We start from the raw sequence: 22,822 nt of genomic DNA on the forward strand, positions 1-22,822 counted from the left end.
CTTTTAAGGTAATGTGGCCCTTTTTGATTTTTGCATTGGGTTTCTCTGCCCTCCACTTTTACTTTACTTCTTTCTATCTTCGCTTCTGCCCCCATTTTACTTCCCTCTGTCTCCCTGCATAGGTTCCCATCCCCCTGCCATATTAGTTTAACACTTCCCCAACAGCATTAGCAAACACTCTCCCTAGGACAATGGTTCTGGTCCTGCCCAGGTGCAGACCGTCCGATTTATACTCGTTGCGTTAAAATGTTTTTCCTCGTGTCGCCTCTGTTTCTTTTGGCAATCACCTTAAATCTGTGCCCTCTGGTTATCGACCCTTCAGCCATTGGAAACAGTTTCTCTTCATTTATTCTATCAAAACCCTTCATGATTTTGAACACCTTTTATTAAATCACCTCTTCTCCTTCTTTGCTCTAAGGATAACAATCTCTGCCATAATTGAGGATGGGGATGTTCAGGAGCTTCCTCCCAGATGTTAGTTGCCTGACAGTCCACCACCATTCTTGACTGGTTGAGGTAGGGCTCATGTTTACCATGTAAGATTAGGGGACACAGGTGTAAACTGGTAAAAGGCAAGTTTGGGACTGACATAAGGAAACATTGATCAGTTCCAGGTAGGGTAATTGAGCCAAAAGCAAGAGGCAATAAGGTCCCACGATGGGGGGCATTGCAAATTTCAATGGAAGGAGGAGCTAGAGGGGCCGAATGACCTGAGTAATCTGTACTTATTTTGTGGACTCTGGGAGGAGGTGCTTCTTTTGTGTCAGCTGTGGCTCAGTGGGTAGCACACTCACCTCTGAGTCAGAAGGTTGTGGGTTCAAGTCCTGCTCTAGGGACTTAAGCACATAAATCTAGGCTGACACTCCAGTGCAGTACTGAGGGAGTGCTACACTGTCGGCAGTACCGTCTTTCGGATGAGACGTTAAACCGAAGCCCCGTCTGCCCCCTCAGGTGGATGTAAAAGATCTCATGGCACTATTCCGAAGAAGAGCAGGGGAATTATCCCTGGTGTCTTGGCCAATATTTATCCCTCAATCAACATAACAAAAACAGATGATCTGGTCATTATCACATTGCTATTTGTGGGAGCTTGCTGTGCACAAATTGGCTGCCGCGTTTCCCACACTACAACAGTGACTACACTCCAAAAGTACTTCATTGGCTGTAAAGCACTTTGAGATGTCCGGTGGTCATGAAAGGCGCCATATAAATGCAAATCTGTCTTACTTTCTCTTCTTTTTCTTTTCTTTTCTCTTTTCTTTCTTTTCTTTCTCTGTTGTACTGTGTGAGCAGTTGGATGCATTTATTTGCTAAAGTATTCTTTGTTCCTACCAAAATTTGTATACTGATTAAAACCAATATTTCATGTTTTATTTGAAAAAGCTTGGGTTTATTCATCCTTTTTTAAACTAAAATCAATGAAAAAATAAAACCTACAAATTTGATGTCTTATATGTGAGAACCAGTGTCTGTGTGAGTGAGTGCCAGTGTCTGTGTGAGTGAGTACCAGTCTCTGTCTAAGTGAGTGCCAGCTTTCTATAATGATTAGTCTCTGTGTAAGCGCCAGTCACTCTGTCCAAGCACTCGTCTCTCTGTGTTAGACCAGTCTCTGTGTAACTGAGTACCAGCCTTATATAAGTAATAGTCTCTGTGTTAGGACCAGTCGTTGGATAAGCACCCGTCTCTCTCTGTTCGGACCACTCTCTGTGTATAAGTTTGTATCAGTGTCTCTGTCTAAGTGTAAGTAATTACAATTCTCTGTATAAGTGAGTATCAGTCTCTGTGTATAAGTGAGTATCAGTCTCTCTGTGTAATTGAGTACCACTCTCTGTGTATATGTGTAAGTAGTTACAACTCTCTGTATAAGTGGCTATCCGTCTCAGTGTAAGTGAGTATCAGTCTCTCTGTGTACTTAATACTTGGGATAGAAAATTGAGTTAGATTCTCTCATCCTTCTGCCTTCTCCTAGTGTAGACAAGTGTATATCGCTTGAATCCAGCTAATATAAGCAAGCCTTAGCCTGTTTTGTAAAAGAAACATAAAGCAATGTCTTTCAAATATATTTTGATAGTAAAAAAAAATTCACGTTGAAGATATACTCCCCGAAAAAGCTAACAAAAATCATATACGTGAGCTTTCAGTTAGCATATGGCAATTCCCAAGGGTAAAGATTACATTTACATTTCGCCTGATTTATTGTTGTGAATTCAATGACTGTCCTGTAAACCTCAGTGATCACACAATTAACCGTTCTCGCATTCATTTTTGAAATGCAACAGAGCTCCCAAATAGTGGGGGAGTTATGGCCAGCAAGGAGTTTTATTATAGCGGTGCAGCACCATCCCAGCAGACGCACCTGTTACCTCATGAGGCGGCAGTGTGCTGTGGTGAGAACATTTCTATTTGCAGTCAGCTTGGGTCAGAGGTAATCTACACTCTCCCGGCATTCGGCATCAGTTTGAATCAATATAGCACTTTGAGATGAGCAGGAGTAGGGGGGTTATGGCTGCGAGTTGGATTATTAAATGAAGCTGTAAAAGATAGTTTCTAAAATCTGAAATTGTCAGTTTGACTTCTGTGAGCCTTCCATTTAGTATCCCTTCAAGGGTACATCCTGATTAGTCTGTATTCAAATGCGGAAAATCCTTTATACACTTGGTAGCAGTCGGTAATCTTGCGTTATAGATGTATCCATGACTGAATTGCTGCTGGATCAGTACACCATCTGTTGACATCAGAAAGCCCAGCTGTATTTGGAAAAGGGTATGTGAGCTTCAAATAACTTATTATTCACAGTAGTTAACTCTATTTCAGATTCGCTCGGTGACCTGCCCACTGGATTTTTCTCAGGGGTGGAAGATGGTGACCAGAAGCAACAAGATCGAACATCTTCTAGGTATCTTCCATTTCTGTGTCTTTGAGAATAGCAATCTCTTAAGAGTATTTCTATTGACCAATCATAACAAACCATGTAATTCCCAGGCCTTTGTCATTACAAAGAGATCAGTGCTGAGGCCTCAACTATTTACAATTTATGTTAATGACTTGGATGAAAGAACCGAGTGTAATGTAACCAAATTTGCTGATGATACAAAGATAGGTGGGAAAGCAAGTTGTGTAGTGGACATAAAGAATCTGCAAAAGGAAGATAGATAGGTTAAGTGAGTGGGAAAAAATTTGGCAGATGGAGTATAATATGGGAAAATGCGAGGTTATCCACTTTGGTAGGAAGAATAAAAAAACAAATTATAATTTAAATGGATAGAGACAACAAAATGCTGCGGTACAGAGGGATATAGGTGCCCTTGTACATGAAACATAAAAAGTTAGTATGCAGGTACCGCAAGTAATTAGGAAGGCAACTGAAATGTTGGCCTTTATTGTAAGAGGGATGGAGTATAAAGTAGGGAAGTCTTGCTACAACTGTACAGGGTATTGGCGAGACCATACTTGGAGTACCACATACAGTTTTGGTCTCCTTATTTAAGGAGGGATATACTTGCATTGGAGGCAGTTCAGAGAAGGTTCACTAGGTTGATTCCTGAGTTGAAGGGGTTGTCATATGAAGAAAGGTTGAGCAGGTTGGGCCTATACTCAATGAAGTTTAGAAGAATGAGAGGTGATCTTATTGAAACATATAAGATTCTGAGAGGGCTGGACAGGGTAAATGTAGAGAGGATGTTTCCCCTCATGGGGAAATCTCGAACTGGCGGGCATAGTTTCAGAATAAGGGGTCGCCCATTTAAAACGGAGCTGAGGAGGAATTTCTTCTCTGAGGGTCGTGAATCTTTGGAATTCTCTACCCCAGAGAGCTGTTCAGGTTGGGTCACTGAATATAGTTAAGGTGGAGATAGACAGATTTTTGAATGATAAGGGAGTCAAGGGTTATGGGGAATGGGAAGGGAAGTGGAGTTGAGGCCAAGATCAGATCAGTTAGGATCTTATTGAATGGCAGAGCAGGCTCGAGGGGCCAAATGGCCTACTCCTGCTCCTATTTCTTATGTTCTTATGGTACCAATACACAATGGGAAAATATCGCAGTGGAGTTTATACACTGTAATGTTGTGCAATATGCTTCCTCTTCATTTGTTACCTCAAATTGCTCTCACCATTACCATGATGTCTCAACATGATACTACCGGTACAGCACCCTATTGTTATACAGCTTCTCCAGGCACAATCCAAGTTGAATCATAGAATCTTAGAAATTTGCAGCATGGAAGGAGGCCATTTCAGCCCATTGTGTCCCATCAGCTGACCAAGAGCTATCCAGCTTAATCCCACTTTCCAGCTCTTGGTTCGTAGCCCTGTAAGTTATGGCACTTCAAGTTACGTGCACATCCAAGTATTTTTTAAATGTGATGAGGGTTTCTGCCTCTACCACCCTTTCAGGCAGTGTGTTCCAGAGCCCCACTACCCTCTGGGTGAAGACATTTACCCTCCTATCTCGTCTAAACCTCCTCCAATGATTTTAAATCTATGCCCCCTAGTTGTTGACCCCTCTGCCAAGGCCAACAGGTCCTTCCTATCCTCTCTATCCAGGCCCCTTATAATTTTATACACCTCAATCAGGTTTCCCTTCAGCCTCCTCTGTTTCAAAGAAAACAGACCCAGAATCTCCAATCTTTCCTCATAGCCAAAATTCTCCAGTCCAGGCAACATTCTTGTAAATCTTCTCTGCACCCTTTCCAGTGCAATCACATCTTTGCTGTAATGTGGTGACCAGAACTGCACGTGGTATTCCAGCTGCTGCCTGACCAGTGTTTTATACAGTTCAAGCATAAGCTCCTTGCCTTTATTCATTGAGGCATGGAATATAAGAGCAAGTACTCCATATGCCTTCTTAACCACCTTATCTACCTGGCCTGCTACCTTTCGGGATCCGTGTACCTGCACTCCAAGCTCACTTTGTTCCTCTACACTTTTCAGTGTCATACTATTTAATGTGTATACCCTTGCCTTTTTAGACCTCCCCAAATGCATTACCTCATACTTGTCCAGATTGAATTCAATTTGCCACTGTTCCACCCACCTGACCAGTACATTGATATCGTCCTGCAGTCCGCAGCTTTCTTCATTATTAACCACACAGCCTATTTTTGTGTCATCTGCAAATTTCTTAATCATACCCCTGACATTTAAGTCCAAGTCATTTATAAATACCACAAAAAGCAAGGGACCCAGCACTGAGCCCTGCGGAACCCCATTGGATACAGCCTTCCGGTCAGAGAAACACCCATCAACCACTATCCTTTGCTTCCTGCCTCCGAGCCAATTTTGGAATCAACTTGCTACTTTGCCCTGGATTCTATGGGCCATTACTTTCATGGCCAGTCTGCCATGTGGCACTTTATCAAAAGCTTTGCTAAAATCCATATACACTACATCATATGCACTGCCCTCATCGACCCTCCTGGTTACTTCCTCGAAAAATTCAATCTAATTAGTCAGACACGACCTACCCTTGACAAATCCGTGCTGACTGTCCTTAATTAATCCATGTCTTTCCAAATTAAGGCTTATCCTGTCCCTCAGGATTTTTTCCAATAATTTTCCCACCATCGAGGTTAGGCTGACTGACCTGTAATTTCTCGGTCTATCCCTTTCTCCCTTTTTAAACAACAGTACAACATTAGCAGTCCTCTGGCACCATACTTATAGCCAGAGAGGATTGGAAAATGATGGTCAGAGCCTCTGCTAGTTCCTCTTATGCTTCTCTTAACAGCTTGGGATACATTTCATCCGGGTCAGGGGATTTATTCACTTTCAAAGTTGCTAAGCTCCTTAATACTTCCTCTCTCACTATGTTTATCTGATCTAATATTTCACACGCCTCCTTCCTCATTGTAAAGTCTGCATCGCCCCTCTTTTTTGTGAAAACAGATGCAAAGTATTCATTAAGAATCCTACCCATTTCTTCCGCCTCCACACAGATTTCATTTATGGTCTCTAATAGGCCCCACTTTTTCTCTAGTTATCCTTCTGCCCTCGATTTTTCAACCACGATCCTTACGCTTGTACTCATGTGGAAGCCGTATGAAAATTCCACCCACGAATGATTCATTTGTTTATCAGCTGCAAAAGCAGCAACAAATATTTCAAGCTGTTTTAAATCTGCGATTTTCTGCAAGAGCTTCAGTTAACTACAGGCTAGATGGAGGGGTTAGCTGACTCCAATGATCCCAGCTCAACTCAACAAGAAAAAACTGCAAATGCTGTAAATCGGAAATAAAATGCTAGGAATATGCAGGAGAGAAAGGGCAAATATAAATTCTGAGGGAGGGCCCCAAATGTGCTGAATGACGTGCTGTGTTTTTCCACCATTATCCATCATTTTTGATCCCGACTGTTTAAGGCAGAAACTTTTGAGCCCAGCCTCTGAGACCTTGAAGCTGAGCACAGCCTTTGTGCCTCATATAATACAGTGGCCATATTTATAAATTGCATCTGCTATTATACTGAATGCAGCCTCAGCATTGCCTTCCCCATTTAAAATGACAACATCTTACATCCTTGTTTGTTCAATGTGCCTTTGAGCTAAATACCCGCTGTTGAATGTAAAATGAGCTGCTCACTGTATCTGTCTGTCCACAAGAAGTTATGGACTAGAAGATACTATTTTGAATTTAAAGCCCTGGTTTACATCCCGTCTAAAATCGGGCTGAATGTTTATCGTCCTCTGACCTGAACCCACTCCGTTCTTGCCGGGCAAGTTAGGTTAAAATCAAGGCCTTCGATTCTAGTTTGAAATGGGACCAATCAGCTTGAACAACACCTTTACTGCTTGAGCTCTGCTCACCATTCTAAAGTGATACATTTTGGTGCAAAGAATGAGGAGAGGAAATTTAAACTAAAGGGTGGATGAAGAGCGAGAACTCGGGGTATATGTGCACAAATCGTTGAAGGTTGCAGGGCAGGTTGAGAAAGCAGTTGAAAAAACTTACGGGATCCTGAGCATCATGAGTAGAGATATAGGGGGAGAAACTGGGGTCATTTGCACCTCCTGTTAGTGCCCCCAGGGGCGCTAACAGGGCACGGCACCGCTAACAACTCCTGCTAAATGTGACGGGTGTTTAACGGCGACGCTAAGACATTGCGCCCCGATCTCCTGTGCCCAGAAATCGTGATGCCATCACTGTGCGCAGCACCCTGTTAGCGCCCCTGACCTTAAATTGGGTACCGCCCCTGAAGCTGCGCCAAGCGATGACAGGGAGAGCTTCAGGGGACGCGTATCGGGCGGCTGGCCACACGCGGGACGAAAGTTAAAGGGGAGGTGGCCGGCTGTTCCTGGAAAGAATGTCCGCTTTTATATTCCACACCGGTGCCGATTTGGATGCGGGGTCCGTGCCGTGATCGTTCAGCAGCACCACGTTGCTTGAGTGTCGGGCTGATCGCGCAGCATCTCCACTGCTCGGTGGTCCAGGTACGACCCTTTTTATTCTGCATTTCCCTTTAATTCAGAGAAGAGCTCCTCATATACGGCAGCACTGCTGAGTTGTGCGCCCTGCTACCGCCCCCAAAAAGAGAAGATTGAGAGGAGATTTGATAGAGGTGTTCAAAATCATGAGGTGTCTGGACAGAGTAGATGGAGAGAAGCTGTTCCCATTGGCAGACGGGTCGAGAACCAGAGGACACACATTAAGGTGATTGGCAAAAGAACCAAAGGCGATAAGAGGAAAAATGTTTTTACACAGTGAGTGGTTAGGATCTGGAATGCACGGCCTGAAAGGATGGTGGAGGGAGACTCAATCACGGCTTTCAAAAGTGAGTTGGATTAGTACCTGAAAGAAAAAAAAATTGCAAGGCTACGGGGAAAGGGCAGGGGAGTGGGACTAGCTTAGGTGCTCTTGCAGAGAGCCAACAGGGGCTCGATGGGCCGAATGGCCTTCCTCCGTGCTGTAACCATTCTAAGATTCAATGATTCTATTAGAGAAAATGAGAAAGACTTGCATTTCTATAGCACCTTTCACAAACTCAGGATGTCCCAAAGTGCTTTACAACCAGTGAAGTACTTTTGAACTGCAGTCAGTGTTGTAGGAAACATGGCAGCTAATTTGTGTACAGCAAGCTCCAACAAACAGCAATTAAATAAATGACCAGATCATCCATTTTAGCTGTTAGTTGAGGGATGAATATCGGCCAAGACACTGGGGAGAACTGCCCTGCTCTTCTTCGAATAGTGCCATGGGATCTTTATTATCCACCTGAGAGGGAGAACAGGGCCTCGGTTTAATACCCCATCTGAAAGACCCAAGAGAAATGCACGCCCACCATGTTCGAAGTGCTACCGCTTTATATACAACAAACTCCGAGGTAGAGTTTCCGCTTTGGGTGCAATCTGAGATTCCGGCACAAATTGTAGCCAAAATCGCACCCGCTTTGAAAAGTGTTTTCCCGCCCCCAAGTTTTCGCTCAAGTCATTTGCATATCACCGATGAGCCAGTGCAATTGGGCAACATTTTAAAATGTGATTTTCTTTTCTAAATTTTGCTTTAAAAACTGTTCCTTGATATATTTAAGTGTGGTAACTTGGTGCAGTTTGATTAATACAGCAAAAAATGAGTTTATCACAAAAAAATAAGCATTTTAAAATCAGTGTCAATTCACCACCGATGAGTAACCCGGTTTTAAATGACTGAAAATGACTAAGAAATCATACAAAGTTATTTTCTAGTTCGACTGGGATACAGTCATCAGTAAATTAAAAAAAAAATCATTCACAACCTTCCAAAAGCTACCTGTTAGTGTCCTTGTTCACAAATGAGCCACCTTAATTTTTGAACCCTCCTCGAAGGCCCGCAAATGAGAGCAATTAGCGGAAACCCCCAATGGTGATTAATTCACCCTGGAGGTGTGGCCAGTTTTGTGGGCGGGGTCTGCTTCTAGCGCTATGATTTTTAAATTAGCGTAAATGATCATGGAAACTCAAGTAGCGCTGAACTCATATTGCGCTTAAAATTCCACGACTTTTTGCGCCGGTTATGCCGATATCAGGAGAATTGCACCAGAAAAACCCAGCGCAATCGAGCGGTAACTCCTGGCTGTGTACCAGTTTAATTAACACTTGTTGTGACACGTGCTCGGTGATAAGATGGTTGAGACAGATCGGTGTTATATGGCAGCCATTAAACGTGGGCTAAGCACAACATTGAAGCGCGGAGCTGCTTTTAAAAAAACAAAACACAATTTTTATGCAGTATTGGAACATCCTCCAGCCCAAATACAGTTGCCACCGATTTGCATGGGCTGCTGCAGAAATTGGCCTCGAGACACCGCACAGTTCCAACTGTGTGCAGGAAAAACTCTTCCAGAAATCACAGGACTGCTGCTTACAAACTTAAATTTCCTGAACGTTTCTTATGCAACATCTGTGCTTGGGGTGGGGGGTTTGCTGAACACAATCACTAACTTCCTTCTGCCCAACTCATCTCCTTAACAAAGCATTACATTGCCAACTTTTAAAATGTTTCAGTGTCATATGGCTGATAACTTTTATATGTGAGTTGTGCAATAAAACTTTTGAGTGTTTCACTGTAGTTGTGAAAAGTACAGTAAGTAAAAGGCCATGTTATATTGTTTATAATACATTATAGTTTATTATATTATATATGTTATATTATCTATTGCCGCCGGTTACGGTAGCATAGTGGTTATGTTACTGGACTAGTAATCCTGAGGCCAGGGATGATAATCCGAAGATTTGAGTTCAAATCCCACCACAGGCAGCTGGGGATTTCAATTCAGTTAATTAAATAAATCTGTAATTAAAAAAAAACTAGTATGAGTAATGGTGACCATGAAACTACTGGATTGTCGTAAAAACCCATCTGGTTCACTGATGACCTTTAGGGAAGGAAATCTGCTGTCCTTACCCGGTCTGGTTTACATGTGACTCCAGACCCACAGCAATGCGGTTGACTCTTAGCTGTTCTCAGAAATGGCCTAGCAAGACACTCAGTCGTACCAAACCTCCGTGACGAAGTCAACACTATGGGCGTGCCTTCACCACACGGACTGCAGTGGTTCAAGAAGGCGGCTCACCACCACCTTCTCAAGGGCAATTGGGGATGGGCAATAAATGCTGGTCTTGCCAGCGATGCCCACATCCTGTGAATGAACTGTATTGCATTATAATATTATATTATAATATTTTATATATTTTGTTATAATATTATAATATAAGAATAATTACAATAATATTATAATATTATAACAAAATATATAAAATAAGAATAATTTTGATGTTTAGAAACATAGAAACATAGAAAATAGGAGCAGTAGTAGGCCATTTGGCCCTTCGAGTCATGGCTGATTCTCTATCTCAACACCATATTCCTGCTTTAACCCCATACCCCTTGATGTCTTCTGTTTCTAGAAATCTATCTATCTCCTTAAATATATTCAGTGATTTGGCCTCAACAGCCTTCTGTGGTAGAGAATTCCACAGGTTCACTACCCTCAGAGTGAAAAAATTTCTCTTCATCTCGGTCCTAAATTTCCTACCCCATGTCCTGAGACTGTGACCCCTTGTTCTGGACTTCCCAGCCAGGGGAAACATCCTCCCGCATCCAGTCTATCCAACCCAGTCAGAAATTGATATGCTTCAATGAGATCCCCTCTCATTCTTCTAAACTCTAGTGAATACAGACCTAGTCGACCCAATCTCTACTCATACGACAGTCCTGCCATCCCAGGAATTGGTCTGTTGAACCTTCGCTGCACTCCCTCTATGATAAGTATATCCTTTCTTGGGTAAGGAGACCAAAACTGCACACAATACTCCAGGTGCAGTCTCATCAAGGCGCTATATAACTGTAGTAAGACATCCTTGCTCCTGCATTCAAATTTAGCTTTGTGTTTTCTTCCACAGGTTTGCTCCTGCTTTGCTTTGCGATATCCAGCAATGCGATGAACATGAATACCACCAGCGATCTTGGATATGGAGGTAAAACACTTGGAACATTTGTCCCTTCTTGTAATATTTTAGCATGGATCCTCATTTATCCTCTCCTCTCTGTTTAAAGTGTGGCATAAGGAACTGTGCCTGGGGCAATATGCCCTAAAGGTCATAAGAACATAAGAATTAGGAGCAGGAGTAGGCCACCTGGCCCCTCGAGTCTGCTCCGCTATTTAATATCATGGCTGATCTGATCATGGACTCAGCTCCACTTCCCTGCTCGCTCCCCATAACCCTTTACTCCCTTATCACTCAAAAATCTGTCTATCTCCACCTTAAATATATTCAATGACCCAGCCTCCATAGCTCTCTGGGGCAGAGAATTCTACAGATTTACAACCTTATCTCAGTTTTAAATGGGCGGCCCCTTATTCTGAGACTATGTCCCCTAGTTTTAGTTTCCCCTATGAGTGGAAATATCCTCTCTGCATCCACCTTGTCGAGCCCCCTCATTATCTTATGTATTTCGATAAGATCACCTCTCATTCCTCTGAACTCCAATGTGTATAGGCCCAACCTATTCAACCTATCTTCATTAGTCATCTCCGGTATCAACCTAGTGAACCTTCTCTGAACAGCCTCCAGTGCAAGTATATCCTTCCTAAAATACGGAGACCAAAACTGTTTGCAGTACTCTAGGTGTGGCCTCACTAATACCCTGTACAGTTATAGCAGGACTTCTCTGCTTTTATATTCTATCCCCCTAGCAATAAAGGCCAAAATTCCATTTGCCTTCCTGATTACTTGCTGTATCTGAACACTACATTTTTGTGTTTCATGCAAAAGGACTCCTAGGTCCCTCTGAAGTGCAGCACTTTGCAATTTTTCTCCATTTAAATTATAATTTGTTTTTCTATTTTTTCTGCCAAAGTGGATAACCTCACATTTTTCCACATTATACTCCATCTGCCAAATTTTTGCTCACTCACTTAGCCTGTCTATATCCCTTTGCAGATTTGTTGTGCCCTCCTCACAATTTTCCCAACCATCTTTGTATCATCAGCAAATTTGGCTACATTACACTCAGTCCCTTCATCCATGTCATTAATATAGATTATAAATAGTTGAGGACCCAGCACCGATCCCTGCGGCACCCCACTTGTCACTGTTTGCCAACCGGAAAATTACCCATTTATCCCGACTCTCTGTTTTCTGTTAGTTCGCCAATCCTCTATCCGTGCTAATATATAGAAACATAGAAAATAGGTGCAGGAGTAGGCCATTTGGCCCTTCAAGCCTGCACTCCCATTTAATAAGATCATGGCTGATCATTCAACCTCAGTACCCTTTTCCTGCTTTCTCTCCATACCCCTTGATCCCTTTGGCCGTAAGGGCCATATCTAGCTCCCTTTTGAATATATCTAACGAACTGGCCTCAACAACTCTGCGGCAGGGAATTCCACAGGTTAACCACTTTCTGAGTGAAGAAGTTTCTCCTCATCTCGATCCTAAATGGCTTACCACTTATTCTTAGACTGTGACCCTTGGTTCTGGAAATCCCCAGCAACGGGAACATTCTTCCTGCCTCTAACCTGTCCAATCCCGTCAGAATTTTATGTTTCTATGAGATCCCCTCTCATTCTTCTAAACTCCAGTGGATACAAGCCCAGTTGATCCAGTCTCTCCTCATATGTCAGTCCTGCCATCCCGGGAATCAGTCTGGTGAACCTTCACTGTACTCACTCAATAGCAAAAACGTCCTTCCTCAGATTAGGAGATCAAAACTGAACACAATATTCCAGGTGTGGCCTCACCAAGGCTCTGTATAACTGCAGTAAGACCTCCCTGCTCCTATACTCAAATCCTCTAGCTATGAAGGCCAACATGCTATTTGCCTTCTTCACCACCTGCTGTACCTGTATGCCAAACTTCAATGACTGATGTACCATGACACCCAGGTCTCGTTGCACCTCCCCTTTTCCCAATCTGTCACCATTCAGATAATATCCTGTCTTCCTGTTTTTGCCACCAAAGTGGATAACCTCACATTTATCCACATTATACTGCATCTGCCATGCATTTGCCCACTCACCTAACCTGTCCAAGTCACCCTGCAGCCTCTTAGCATCCTCCTCACAGCTCACACCGCCACCCAGCTTAGTGTCATCTGCAAACTTGGGGATATTACATTCAATTCCTTCATCCAAATCATTGATGTATATTGTAAATAGCTGGGGTCCCAGCACTGAACCCTGTGGCACACCACTGGCCACTGCCTGCCATTCTTAAAAGGACCCGTTTATTCCGACTCTCTGATTTCTGTCTGCCAACCGGTTCTCTATCCACGTCAGTACATTACCCCTAATATCATGTGTTTTCATTTTGCACATTAATCTCTTGTGTGGGACCTTGTCAAAAGCCTTTTGAAAGTCCAAATACACCACATCCACTGGTTCGCCCTTGTCCACTCTACATCCTCAAAAAATTCTAGGAGATTTGTCAAGCATGATTTTCGTTTCATAAATCCATGCTGACTTGGACTGATCCTGTCACTGCTTTCCAAATGCGCTGCTATTTCATCTTTATTAATTGACTCCAACCTTTTCCCCACCACCGATGTCAGGCTAACCAGTCTATAATTCCCTGTTTTCTCTCTCCCTCCTTTTTTAAAAAGTGGTGTTACATTAGTTACCCTCCAGTCCATAGAAACTGATCCAGAGTCAATAGAATGTTGGAAAATGATCCCCAATGCATCTGCTATTTCTAGGGCCACTTCCTTAAGTACTCTGGGATGCAGTCTATCAGGCCCTGGGGATTTATCGGCCTTCAATCCCATCAATTTCCCGAACACAATTTCCTGACTAATAAGGATTTCCTTCAGATCCTCCTTTGCGCTAGGCCCTAGAACCCCTAGTATTTCCGGAAGGTTATTTGTGTCTTCCTTAGTGAAGACAGATCCAAAGTATTTGTTCAATTGGTTTGCCATTTCTTTGTTAACCATTATAAATTCACCTGATTCTGACTGCAAAGGACCTACGTTGGTCTTCACTAATCTTTTTCTCTTCACATATCTATAGAAGTTTTTGCAGTCAGTTTTTATGTTCCCTGCAAGCTTCCCCTCATACTCTATTTTCCCCCTCCTAATTAAACCCTTTGTCCTCCTCTGCTGAATTCTAAATTTCTCCCAGTCCTCAGGTTTGCTGCTTTTTTTGGCCAATTTATTATCCCCAACCCCGTGAACTTTTATCATGTGCACCTTATCGAAAGCCTTCTGGAAATTCAAATGCACCACACCCAATATCCACCCTGCTCATTACATCCTCAAAGAACTCCAGTAAATTTGTCAAATTTCATAAAACCATGCTGACTCTGCATGATTGAATTATATTTTTCCAAACTGCTTCCTTAATAATGGACTCCAGTATTTTCCCAATGGCAGATGTTAGGCTAACTGGTCTATAGTTTCCTGCTTTCTGTGTGCCTCCTTTTTTAAATAGGGGCGTTACATTTGCAGTTTTCCAATTCACTGGGACCGCCCCAGAATCCAGGGAATTTTAATAGATTACAACCAATGCATCCACTATCTCTGCAGCCACTTTTAAGACTCTAGGATGTAAGCCATCAGGTCCAGGGGACTTGTCTGCCTTTAATCCCATTATATTAGTAATTACTACATCATTAGTAATAGTGATTATGTTAAGTTCCTCCCTCCCTTTAGCCCCTTGATTATCCACTATTGGGATGTTTTTAGTGTCTACTACCATGAAGACCGACACAAAATATTTGTTCAACGTCTCTGCCATTTCCCTATTCTCCATTATTAATTCCCCAGTCTCATCCTCTAGGGGACCAACATTTACTTGAGCCAGTCTTTTTTCTTTTTATGTACCTGTAGAAACTCTTTCTATCTGTTTTTATATTTTGTGCTAGTTTACTTTAATTATCTATCTTCCACCTCTTTATCATTTTTTTTTAGTCGTTCTTTGCTGGTTTTTAAAAGTTTCCCAATCCTCTGGCCTCCCACTAGTCTTGGCCACAGTGTATGCCCTTGATTTCAATTCGATACCATTCCTTATTTCCTTAGTTAGCCAAGGATGGTTATCCCTTCTCTTACAGCCTTTCCTTCTCATTGGGATATATTTTTGTTGCGAGTTATGAAATATCTCCTTAATTGTCTGCCACTGCTCATCAACCGTCTCATACTTTAATCTATTTTCCCAGTCCACTTTAGCCAACTCTCATACCTTGGTAGTCTCCTTTATTTAAGTTTAGGACACTGGTTTGAGAACCAACTTCCTCACCCTCCAACTGAATTTGAAATTCAACCATGTTATGGTCACTCATTCCTAGAGGTGTCTTTTTTACTAGATCATTTATTAATCCTGTCTCATTACACAGTACCAGATCTAAGATAGCCTGCTCCCTGGTTGGTTCCACAGCGTACTGTTCAAGGAAACTATACCGGATACACTCTATGAACTCTTCCTCAAGGCTACTCTGTCCTATCAATATGAAGGTTAAAATCACCCATGATTATTGCCATTCCTTTTTTACAAGCTGCCATTATTTCTTGATTTATACTCTGTCCAACAGGGTAGCTACAGTTAGGGGGCCTATGGACTACGCCCACCAGTGACTTTTTCCCTTTATTATTCCTTATCTCCACCCAAACTGATTCAACATCTTGATCTTCTGAGCCAATATCGTTTCTCACTAACGCACTGATCCCGTCCTTTATTAACAGAGCTACCCCACCTCCTTTTCCTTTCTATCTGTCCTTCCGAATTGTCAAATACCCCTGAATATTTAGTTCCCAGTCCTGGTCACCTTGCAACCACATCTCTGTAATGGCTATCAGATCATACCCACTTGTATCTATTTGTGCCGTCAACTCATCTATTTTGTTACGAATGCTACGTGCATTCAGATAAAGAGCTTTTAAATTTGTTTTTTTACCATTTTTTCCTGCTTTGACCCCACTTTCTGATTCACCTTTATGTTTATACATTCTGTCCCTTCCTGGCACGCTCTGGTTTTCATTTCTCCCAGTGCTAACCTGCTCTATTGCCTTCTCCTTATTCTTTGACTTTTTAAATCTCCCTTCACCTGAACCCTGCTCCCCCACTAATTAGTTTATAGCCCTCTCTACAGCCCGAGTTATTTGATTCACCAGGACCCTAGTCCCAGCACGGTCCAAGTGGAGCCCGTCCCAACGGAACAGCTCCTTCTTACCCCAGTACTGGTGCCAGTGTCCCACGAACCAAAACCCATTTCTCCCACACCAGTCTTTGAGCCATGTGTTTAACGCTCTGATCTTATTTACCCTATGCAAATTTGCTCATGGCTCAGGTAATCATCCAGAGATTATTACCATTGTGATTCTGCTTTTTAATTTGGCCCCTCGCTGCTCATAATCCCTCAGCAGAACTTCTTTCTTTGTCCTATCTATGTCATTGGTACCCACGTGGACCATCATCATCATCATCATAGGCATTCCCTCGGGATCGTGGCAGACTTGTTTCCACTCTTGGACTGTTCAGCCACCTAAGGACTCATTCTAATACGAGAGCCACAGTCCCTGCCACAGATGGGATAGACAGTCGTTGAGGGTTAGGGAGGGTGGGACTAGTTTGCCGCGCGTTCCTTCCGCTGCCTGCGCTTGTTTTCTACATGCACTCGGCGATGAGACTCAAGGTGCTCAGCTCCCTCCCGGGTGCACTTTCCCCACTCAGGGCGGTCTTTAGCCAGGGGCTCCCAGGTGTCGGTGGGGATGCCGCACTTTATCAGGGAGGCTTTGAGGGTGTCCTTGTAACGTTTCCCCTGTCCACCCTTGACTCATTTGCCATAAAGGAGTTCCAAATAGAGTGCTTGCTTTGGGAGTCTCGTGTCTGGCATGCGGACAATGTGGCCTGCCCAGCGGAACTGATCAAGTGTGGTCAGTGCTTCAATACTGGGGATATTGGCCAAGTCGAGGAGGCTAATGTTGGTGCGTCTGTCCTCCCAGGGGATTTATCGGATCTTGCAGAGACATCGTTAGTGGTATTTCTCCAGCGACTTGAGGTGTCTACTGTACATGGTCCATGCCTCTGAGCCATGCAGCGGGGCGGGTATTACTACAGCCCTGTAGACCATGAACTTGGTGATAGATTTGAGGGCCTGGTCTTTGAACACTCTTTTCCTCAGGCGGCCGAAGGCTGCGCTGGCGCACTGGAGTCGGTGTCGGATCTCGTCGTCAATGCCTGCTCTTGTTGATAGGAGGCTCCCGAGATATGGGAAATGGTCCACGTTGTCCAGGGCCGAGGGATCTTGATGACTGGGGGACAGTGATGTGCGGCAAGGACAGGCTGGTGGAGGATCTTTGTCTTATGGATGTTCAGTGTAAGGCCCATGCTTTCATATGCCTCAGTAAATACGTTGACTATATCCTGGAGTTCAGCGTCTGAATGTGCTCAGACGCAGGCATCGTCCATGTACTGTAACTCAACGACAGAGGTTGGGGTGGTCTTGGACCTGGGCTCGAGGTAGCGAAGGTTAAACAGCTTCCCACTGGTTCTGTAGTTTAATTCCTCTCCAGCGGGGAGCTGGTTGACTGTGAGGTGGAGCATGGCAGCGAGGAAGATGGAGAAGAGGGTTGGAGCGATGATGCAGCCCTGCTTGATCCCGGTCTGAACGTGGATTTGGTCTGTGATGGATCCATTGGTAAGGATCACGGCTTGCATGTTGTCGTGGAGCAGGCGAAGGATGTTGATGAACTTTTGGGGCATCCGAAACAGAGGAAGACGCTTCATAAATGCTCGCAGTTGACAGTGTCAAATGCCTTTGTAAGGTCGAAGAAGGCCATGTATAAGGGCTGGCGCTGTTCCTTGTATTTTTCCTGCAGCTGTCGCGCTGCAAAGATCATGTCTGTTGTGCCCCGTAGGGGATGAAATCCGCACTGTGACTTCGGGAGGAGCTCCTCAGCCACACGGAGAAGGTGGTTGAGGAGGACTTTGGCGACAACTTTCTCAATGGCTGATAGCAGTGAGATTCCTCTGTAGTTGCCACAGTTGGACTTGTCCCCTTTTTTAACGATGGTCACGATCACTGCATCTCTGAGATCTCCCGGCATGCTCTGCTCCCTCCAGATGAGCGAGATGAGGTCATGTATCCATGCCAACAGCGCCACTCTGCCATACTTTAGCGCCTCAGCAGGGATTCCATATGCTCCCATAGCCTTGTTTTTCTTGAGCTGTCTTATGGCTTTTCCTACCTCATGCAACGTTGGGGTTTCGCTGAGGTGGTGGCAGGTCGCATGCTGCGAGATGGAGTCTAGAACACTCGAGTCAAATGCAGAGTCTCGATTGAGGAGATCTTTGAAGTGATCCTTCCAGCGGGCCCTGACTGCCTCGGTGTCCTTGATGAGTGTTGCCCCATTCTTGGTCAGCAGTGGGGTGGGGCCTTGCGAGTCTGGACCGTAGGTGGCCTTGACTGCAATGAAGAATCCTCATATATGATGGCCGTCGGCCAGTTGTTGTATTTCCTGTGCTTTCTCCATCCACCACCTGTTCGTTAGGTCCCGGGTTTTTTGTTGGACCTCAGCCTTGAGCCGTCTGTAATGTTGCTTTGCAGCTCCCGAGTTGGGTTGTTGCTTGAGACTCCAATGCTCTGTGCTTGCGATCTATTAGTTCTTGGCTCTCTTGATCATTCTCATCAAACCAGTCCTGGTTTTCTGGTTGAGTGACCAAGTTTCTCTTCGCATGCACTGGTTATGGAGGCCTGGAGGGCAGACCACACGCTGTGGGCATTCTGCATCTCAGGGTCATCAATGCATGCCAGGTTAGCTGTGAGGCACTGGCTGTATAGGGCTCTCTTAGCTGGGTCTTTAAGTGCCCCGGCATTAACTTTTTTGTGGCACTGCTTCTGCTCTCCCCTCTGCTTTGGGGCTATGTTGATGTCGATGATGGATCAGATTCGGCGGTGGTGTGTCCAGCAATCGTCAACTCCTGTCATGGCACGGGTGATGCGTACATCCTTGCAATCCCTGGCTCAGCAGGTGCCAGTGTTTGAAGCGAGGGTGTTGCCACGATGCCTTTTATTTGTCCCTCTGGCGGAACAGGATGTTGGTGATGAGAAGTTCATGTTCTAGACATTTTGTCAGGAGTAGAGTACTACTGGAGTTGGCTTTCCCTACCCTCTCTCTGCCAATCACATCTCTCCAGAGGGCTGTGTCTTTGCTGACCCTGGCGTTGAAGTCACTTAGGAGGATCAGTTTGTCTGCCGTGGGGACGCGGGACAGGGTTGTCTCGAGGTTGGAATAAAAACCCTCTTTGGTCTCATCCGTTCCATCGAGTGTTGGAGCTTATGCATTGATGACTGTGGCTCATTGACTCACATTATCCCGGAACCAAAGAGTCATGAGGCATTCGTTAACCTCACAGGGAGGAGTCTTTGAGGCGGTCGACCAGCTCATTTTTGACGGCGAAGCCAACTCTGTGAAGGCGGCGTTCTTCCTCTGGTTTCCCTTTCCAGAAAAAGGTGTAACGTCCATCTTGTTCCTTGAGCTGGCCTTCCCCTGCGTGCCGGGTCTCACTTAGGGCGGCGATGTCGATGTCAAAGCATCTAAGTTCCCGTGCAACTATGGTGGTGCGGCGTTCCAGCCTGTCGCTGTTGGAGTTGTCCATGAGGGTCCTGAGGTTCCGGGTCCCGAACTTCATGTTAATGGAGTGGAAGATGCCTGTGCGAGAGTTCTTTTAACATCGGGTGGCCGTTGCACACCGCCAACCACACGGGCTTAGCGGAGCAAGGTCTTGGTCCAGTGGCAAGGGGGTCCAAGGCAACTGGAGACCAGGCGCTGCTCTATGAGCCTAATTGCCTACGGCGAGATGTTTGCCGCAAGCTCGGCGTCGAGTAGCGCCCTTGATGGTGGGTGGTCCGAGGCTTGGTTGGGGGGCAGGCATTAGGAAGGTCAGTTGCCCACTGGAGTTCCGGGTAGGAGGTCAGCAAGGAGTGGAAGGGTGGAAGAGTCATAGCCGTGATGGAGGGATGAAAGCCCGCCGCTGGAGGGATGAGAGTCTGCCGCAGGAGGTGAGGGTGATATCCCGGGCGACTGGTCGGAGGCTCACCTGCTTGCCAGGTATCATCGTGAGTAATCCGGTTTTAAATGACTGAAAATGATGCTAATAAAACACACCAAACTATTCCCGAGTTAGATTGGGGTACAGTATTCAATTCCTTAGTTTAAAAAAAAAAATGTTTTTGAAAGAAAAGAATTTTTAAAAGTTCCTTGACGTTATTTAAAAGTTTCTCCCGAAGTTTAAACATATTTTTTTTTCCCCAAGTTGTTTATAAGTTTCCCAGGTTGTTTAAAAGTTTAAAACGAAAGTTGTTTCCTTTGGTATTGTTCCACGGGTGCTGCCAGGCCTCTGCAGCTGTACAAAGCCCTGGTTAGACCACACCTGGAGTACTGTGGGGAAGTAGAGGCCCAGCCGTCTCCGAAGGAGGGGGAAAGGCCAGTCGCCGCCGCGGAAGAGGAGGAGGCCCAAACGCCGCCGTGGGGGAGAGGCATAGCCATCGCCGCTGCCTGAGGGGACCCAGCCACCACTGGGGAGAGGCCCAGACGCCGCCGGGGAGAGGCCCGAACGCCCGACCGGATGCTCACCTAGCCCTCTCGGCGCCGTCGAGGGTCACGGATCGGGTGGAGCAGCTGGAACGATGTCGATGTCGGAGGAGAGGTCGTCGGGGGGGGGGGGGGGGAGAAAGGTCCAGGTCGAGGCTACAGAAGGCACGGACATCCGAGCCGTCGCCAATGCGTGGAGTGGACCACGACAACTGCATCTTCCCTCTCCCACTCCAAGTTCCTCTTCAGCCCAGAGAAGATGGCCTTAACCCTGGCACCGGGCAGGCAATACAGCCTTCGGGACTCACGCTCTCGGCTGCAGAGAACCTTATCGATTCCCCTAATGATACTGTCCCCTACCACTGCAACATTTCTTTTTATTCACCCCACTTGAATGGCCCCCTGGACCACGGTGCTGTGGTCAGTTTGCTCATCCTCCCTGCAGTCCCTGCTCTCGTCCACACAGTGAGTAAGAGCCTCGAGCCCGTTGGACAAAAGCAAGGGCTGAGGCTCCTCTATCACTCCATCCTGAGTCCCCATATCTTTCCTCACTCGTAGTCATACCCTCCTGTCCCTGACCATGGAGTGAGGACTGCTTTGTGGAAAAGGTTAAGTGCCTTTACAGCACTGCTTGTAGGGCAGGAGAAGCTCAAGATCTTCCTCCCAGCCCATCAAGTTTATCTGCTTCCCTGCCCAGCGTCAGACCCAGCCCTTGCCCCTGCCCTCCGCGCTTGCTGACCCTCCAGAAGCCTCTGTAATTGAATCCCCAAGATTGGGTATCAGACCACCCTCCTGCAGGATCAGCGATCAAACCCCCAGATCCAGAAACACCTCCCCCCACCCTCCAAGCTCCCACTAACCCAGCTGCAGGCTCCCTAGCTGCCTCTGGGGTGCGGCCTTCTCCAGAGCTTTCCCCGCCCGACAAGGTGCCAAACCTATGGTATGGTCGCTGATCCTGCAGGGGGGTGGTCTGGTACCCAATCTCGGGGATTCAATTACAGAGGCTTCTGGAGGGTCATCAATCGCGGAGGCTTCTGGCCAGCGATCATGTGGGAATATAAAGACACACACTGTGACATTAAAACGGCTCAGAGTGCCTGAAAACCCGATCCGACCAAAACTCCTCCCCCCATCCCCGCTCACAGAACCCGCCCCAGTAAATATCGGGGCCTTGACTTTATGTCCTTTCTATAATAGGGTTCCCAAAACTGCACACAGAACTCTAGCTATCGCCTAACCATCACCTTTGCTCTTGTCCATCTATGCTCCATTAATTAAACCCATAAGGCTATTGGCCTTTTTTGTGGTTTTATCTACCTTTCAATGAATTATGTATTTGTGCCCCTAAGTCTCTCTACACCCTTCAGTGTCTTCCTATTTACAATACTGTCACGCATAGGATTAGAATTTGATCAAAATTCGCCACCACCGGATTGCCGCCCAAAAAAACGCTAAGATTATTAAATTAAGGCCGGTGGAAAATTGATCAAAAAATGGAAAAAATTCTGCCCGGTGGGAAAAATCTGTCTTGCACGTGAATTCTCGGCAGAAAACGCGATCCTGGTCAAATTGGACGATACTTACTCAAAATTTAGTCTGAGGCTGCGAGTTGGACCAAAGGAAGGGGCAAAACACATAAAATGTTTTTCCCAAAAACAAAAACCGGAAAACATTCACACAATCCTTCTGCATTGAATCGCTGCAAAAGAATTAAAAAGAAAAATTTCACTTGCCTTTTTTTGCAGAGTTTCCTACGTACCGCTGATCAAAGGGCTGCTCTGGCTGGGTTTTCCTGGGTGATTTTTTTTTTCCCCCTCAGCTATGGATCGCTGCTCCCACCAAACTCGAGTGGTGGCGGTTTTTTCAGTCTTCCACGCCAGCAGTCCGCTCCCCAGCGGTATTTCGAAACCACTGGCAGAAGACTTTGACAAAACTTGCACCGGCCGGTTTTCAAGCAAAAAAAACAGGAATACCATCGTGAAACCAGGCGGAAATGGTGATCAAATTCCAGCCCATAGTGACCAATGGAATTTTCGATCTACATTTCTTTCAATGAGTTACAATATGCCAAGATATAGTTTTGAAATAGAAAATTGGTAAAAATTGGTCATTTACTAAATAAATACAGTAAAAGAGGGCTGTCCATTAGCTGTAGAGGTAGAGCACCAATCCCTGACCAGAGACTCCAATCCCAGCCATTCAGACTTGCCCATCCATCACTGAAGGGAGTGAATCTTGTGTGATAGTGTAAAATGGGTGATCGTGAGTCAGCAGCCCCCTTTACATCTCTCCCCATCCCCATTTGAAGTCAACAGTAATAAAAATAGGGA

At 45.2% G+C, this 22,822-nt stretch overlaps 1 protein-coding gene across 6 annotated transcripts in view; it reads left to right on the forward strand.

The window, feature by feature from the left end:
* Positions 1–1,563: 1,563 nt before the first annotated feature.
* The window catches only part of LOC139279885 (CUB domain-containing protein), a 42,516-nt gene continuing 21,257 nt past the window's right edge, over positions 1,564–22,822 (forward strand). Inside the window, exons 1-3 of one of the 6 annotated variants that reach the window (XM_070899186.1) lie at positions 1,564–1,740; positions 2,815–2,896; positions 10,871–10,945. In XM_070899186.1, coding sequence (XP_070755287.1) covers positions 2,860–2,896; positions 10,871–10,945 — 112 coding nt within the window. In that variant the 5' untranslated portion in view covers positions 1,564–1,740; positions 2,815–2,859. Of the gene's footprint in view, positions 1,741–1,834; positions 1,889–2,352; positions 2,388–2,466; positions 2,764–2,814; positions 2,897–10,870; positions 10,946–22,822 lie in introns of those variants that run through there. The other 5 variants (XM_070899189.1, XM_070899185.1, XM_070899187.1 and 2 more) reach the window with 5 other exon arrangements.

Source organism: Pristiophorus japonicus, chromosome 14, assembly GCF_044704955.1.
Source record: "Pristiophorus japonicus isolate sPriJap1 chromosome 14, sPriJap1.hap1, whole genome shotgun sequence".
Classification (NCBI taxonomy): Eukaryota; Metazoa; Chordata; class Chondrichthyes; family Pristiophoridae; genus Pristiophorus; species Pristiophorus japonicus.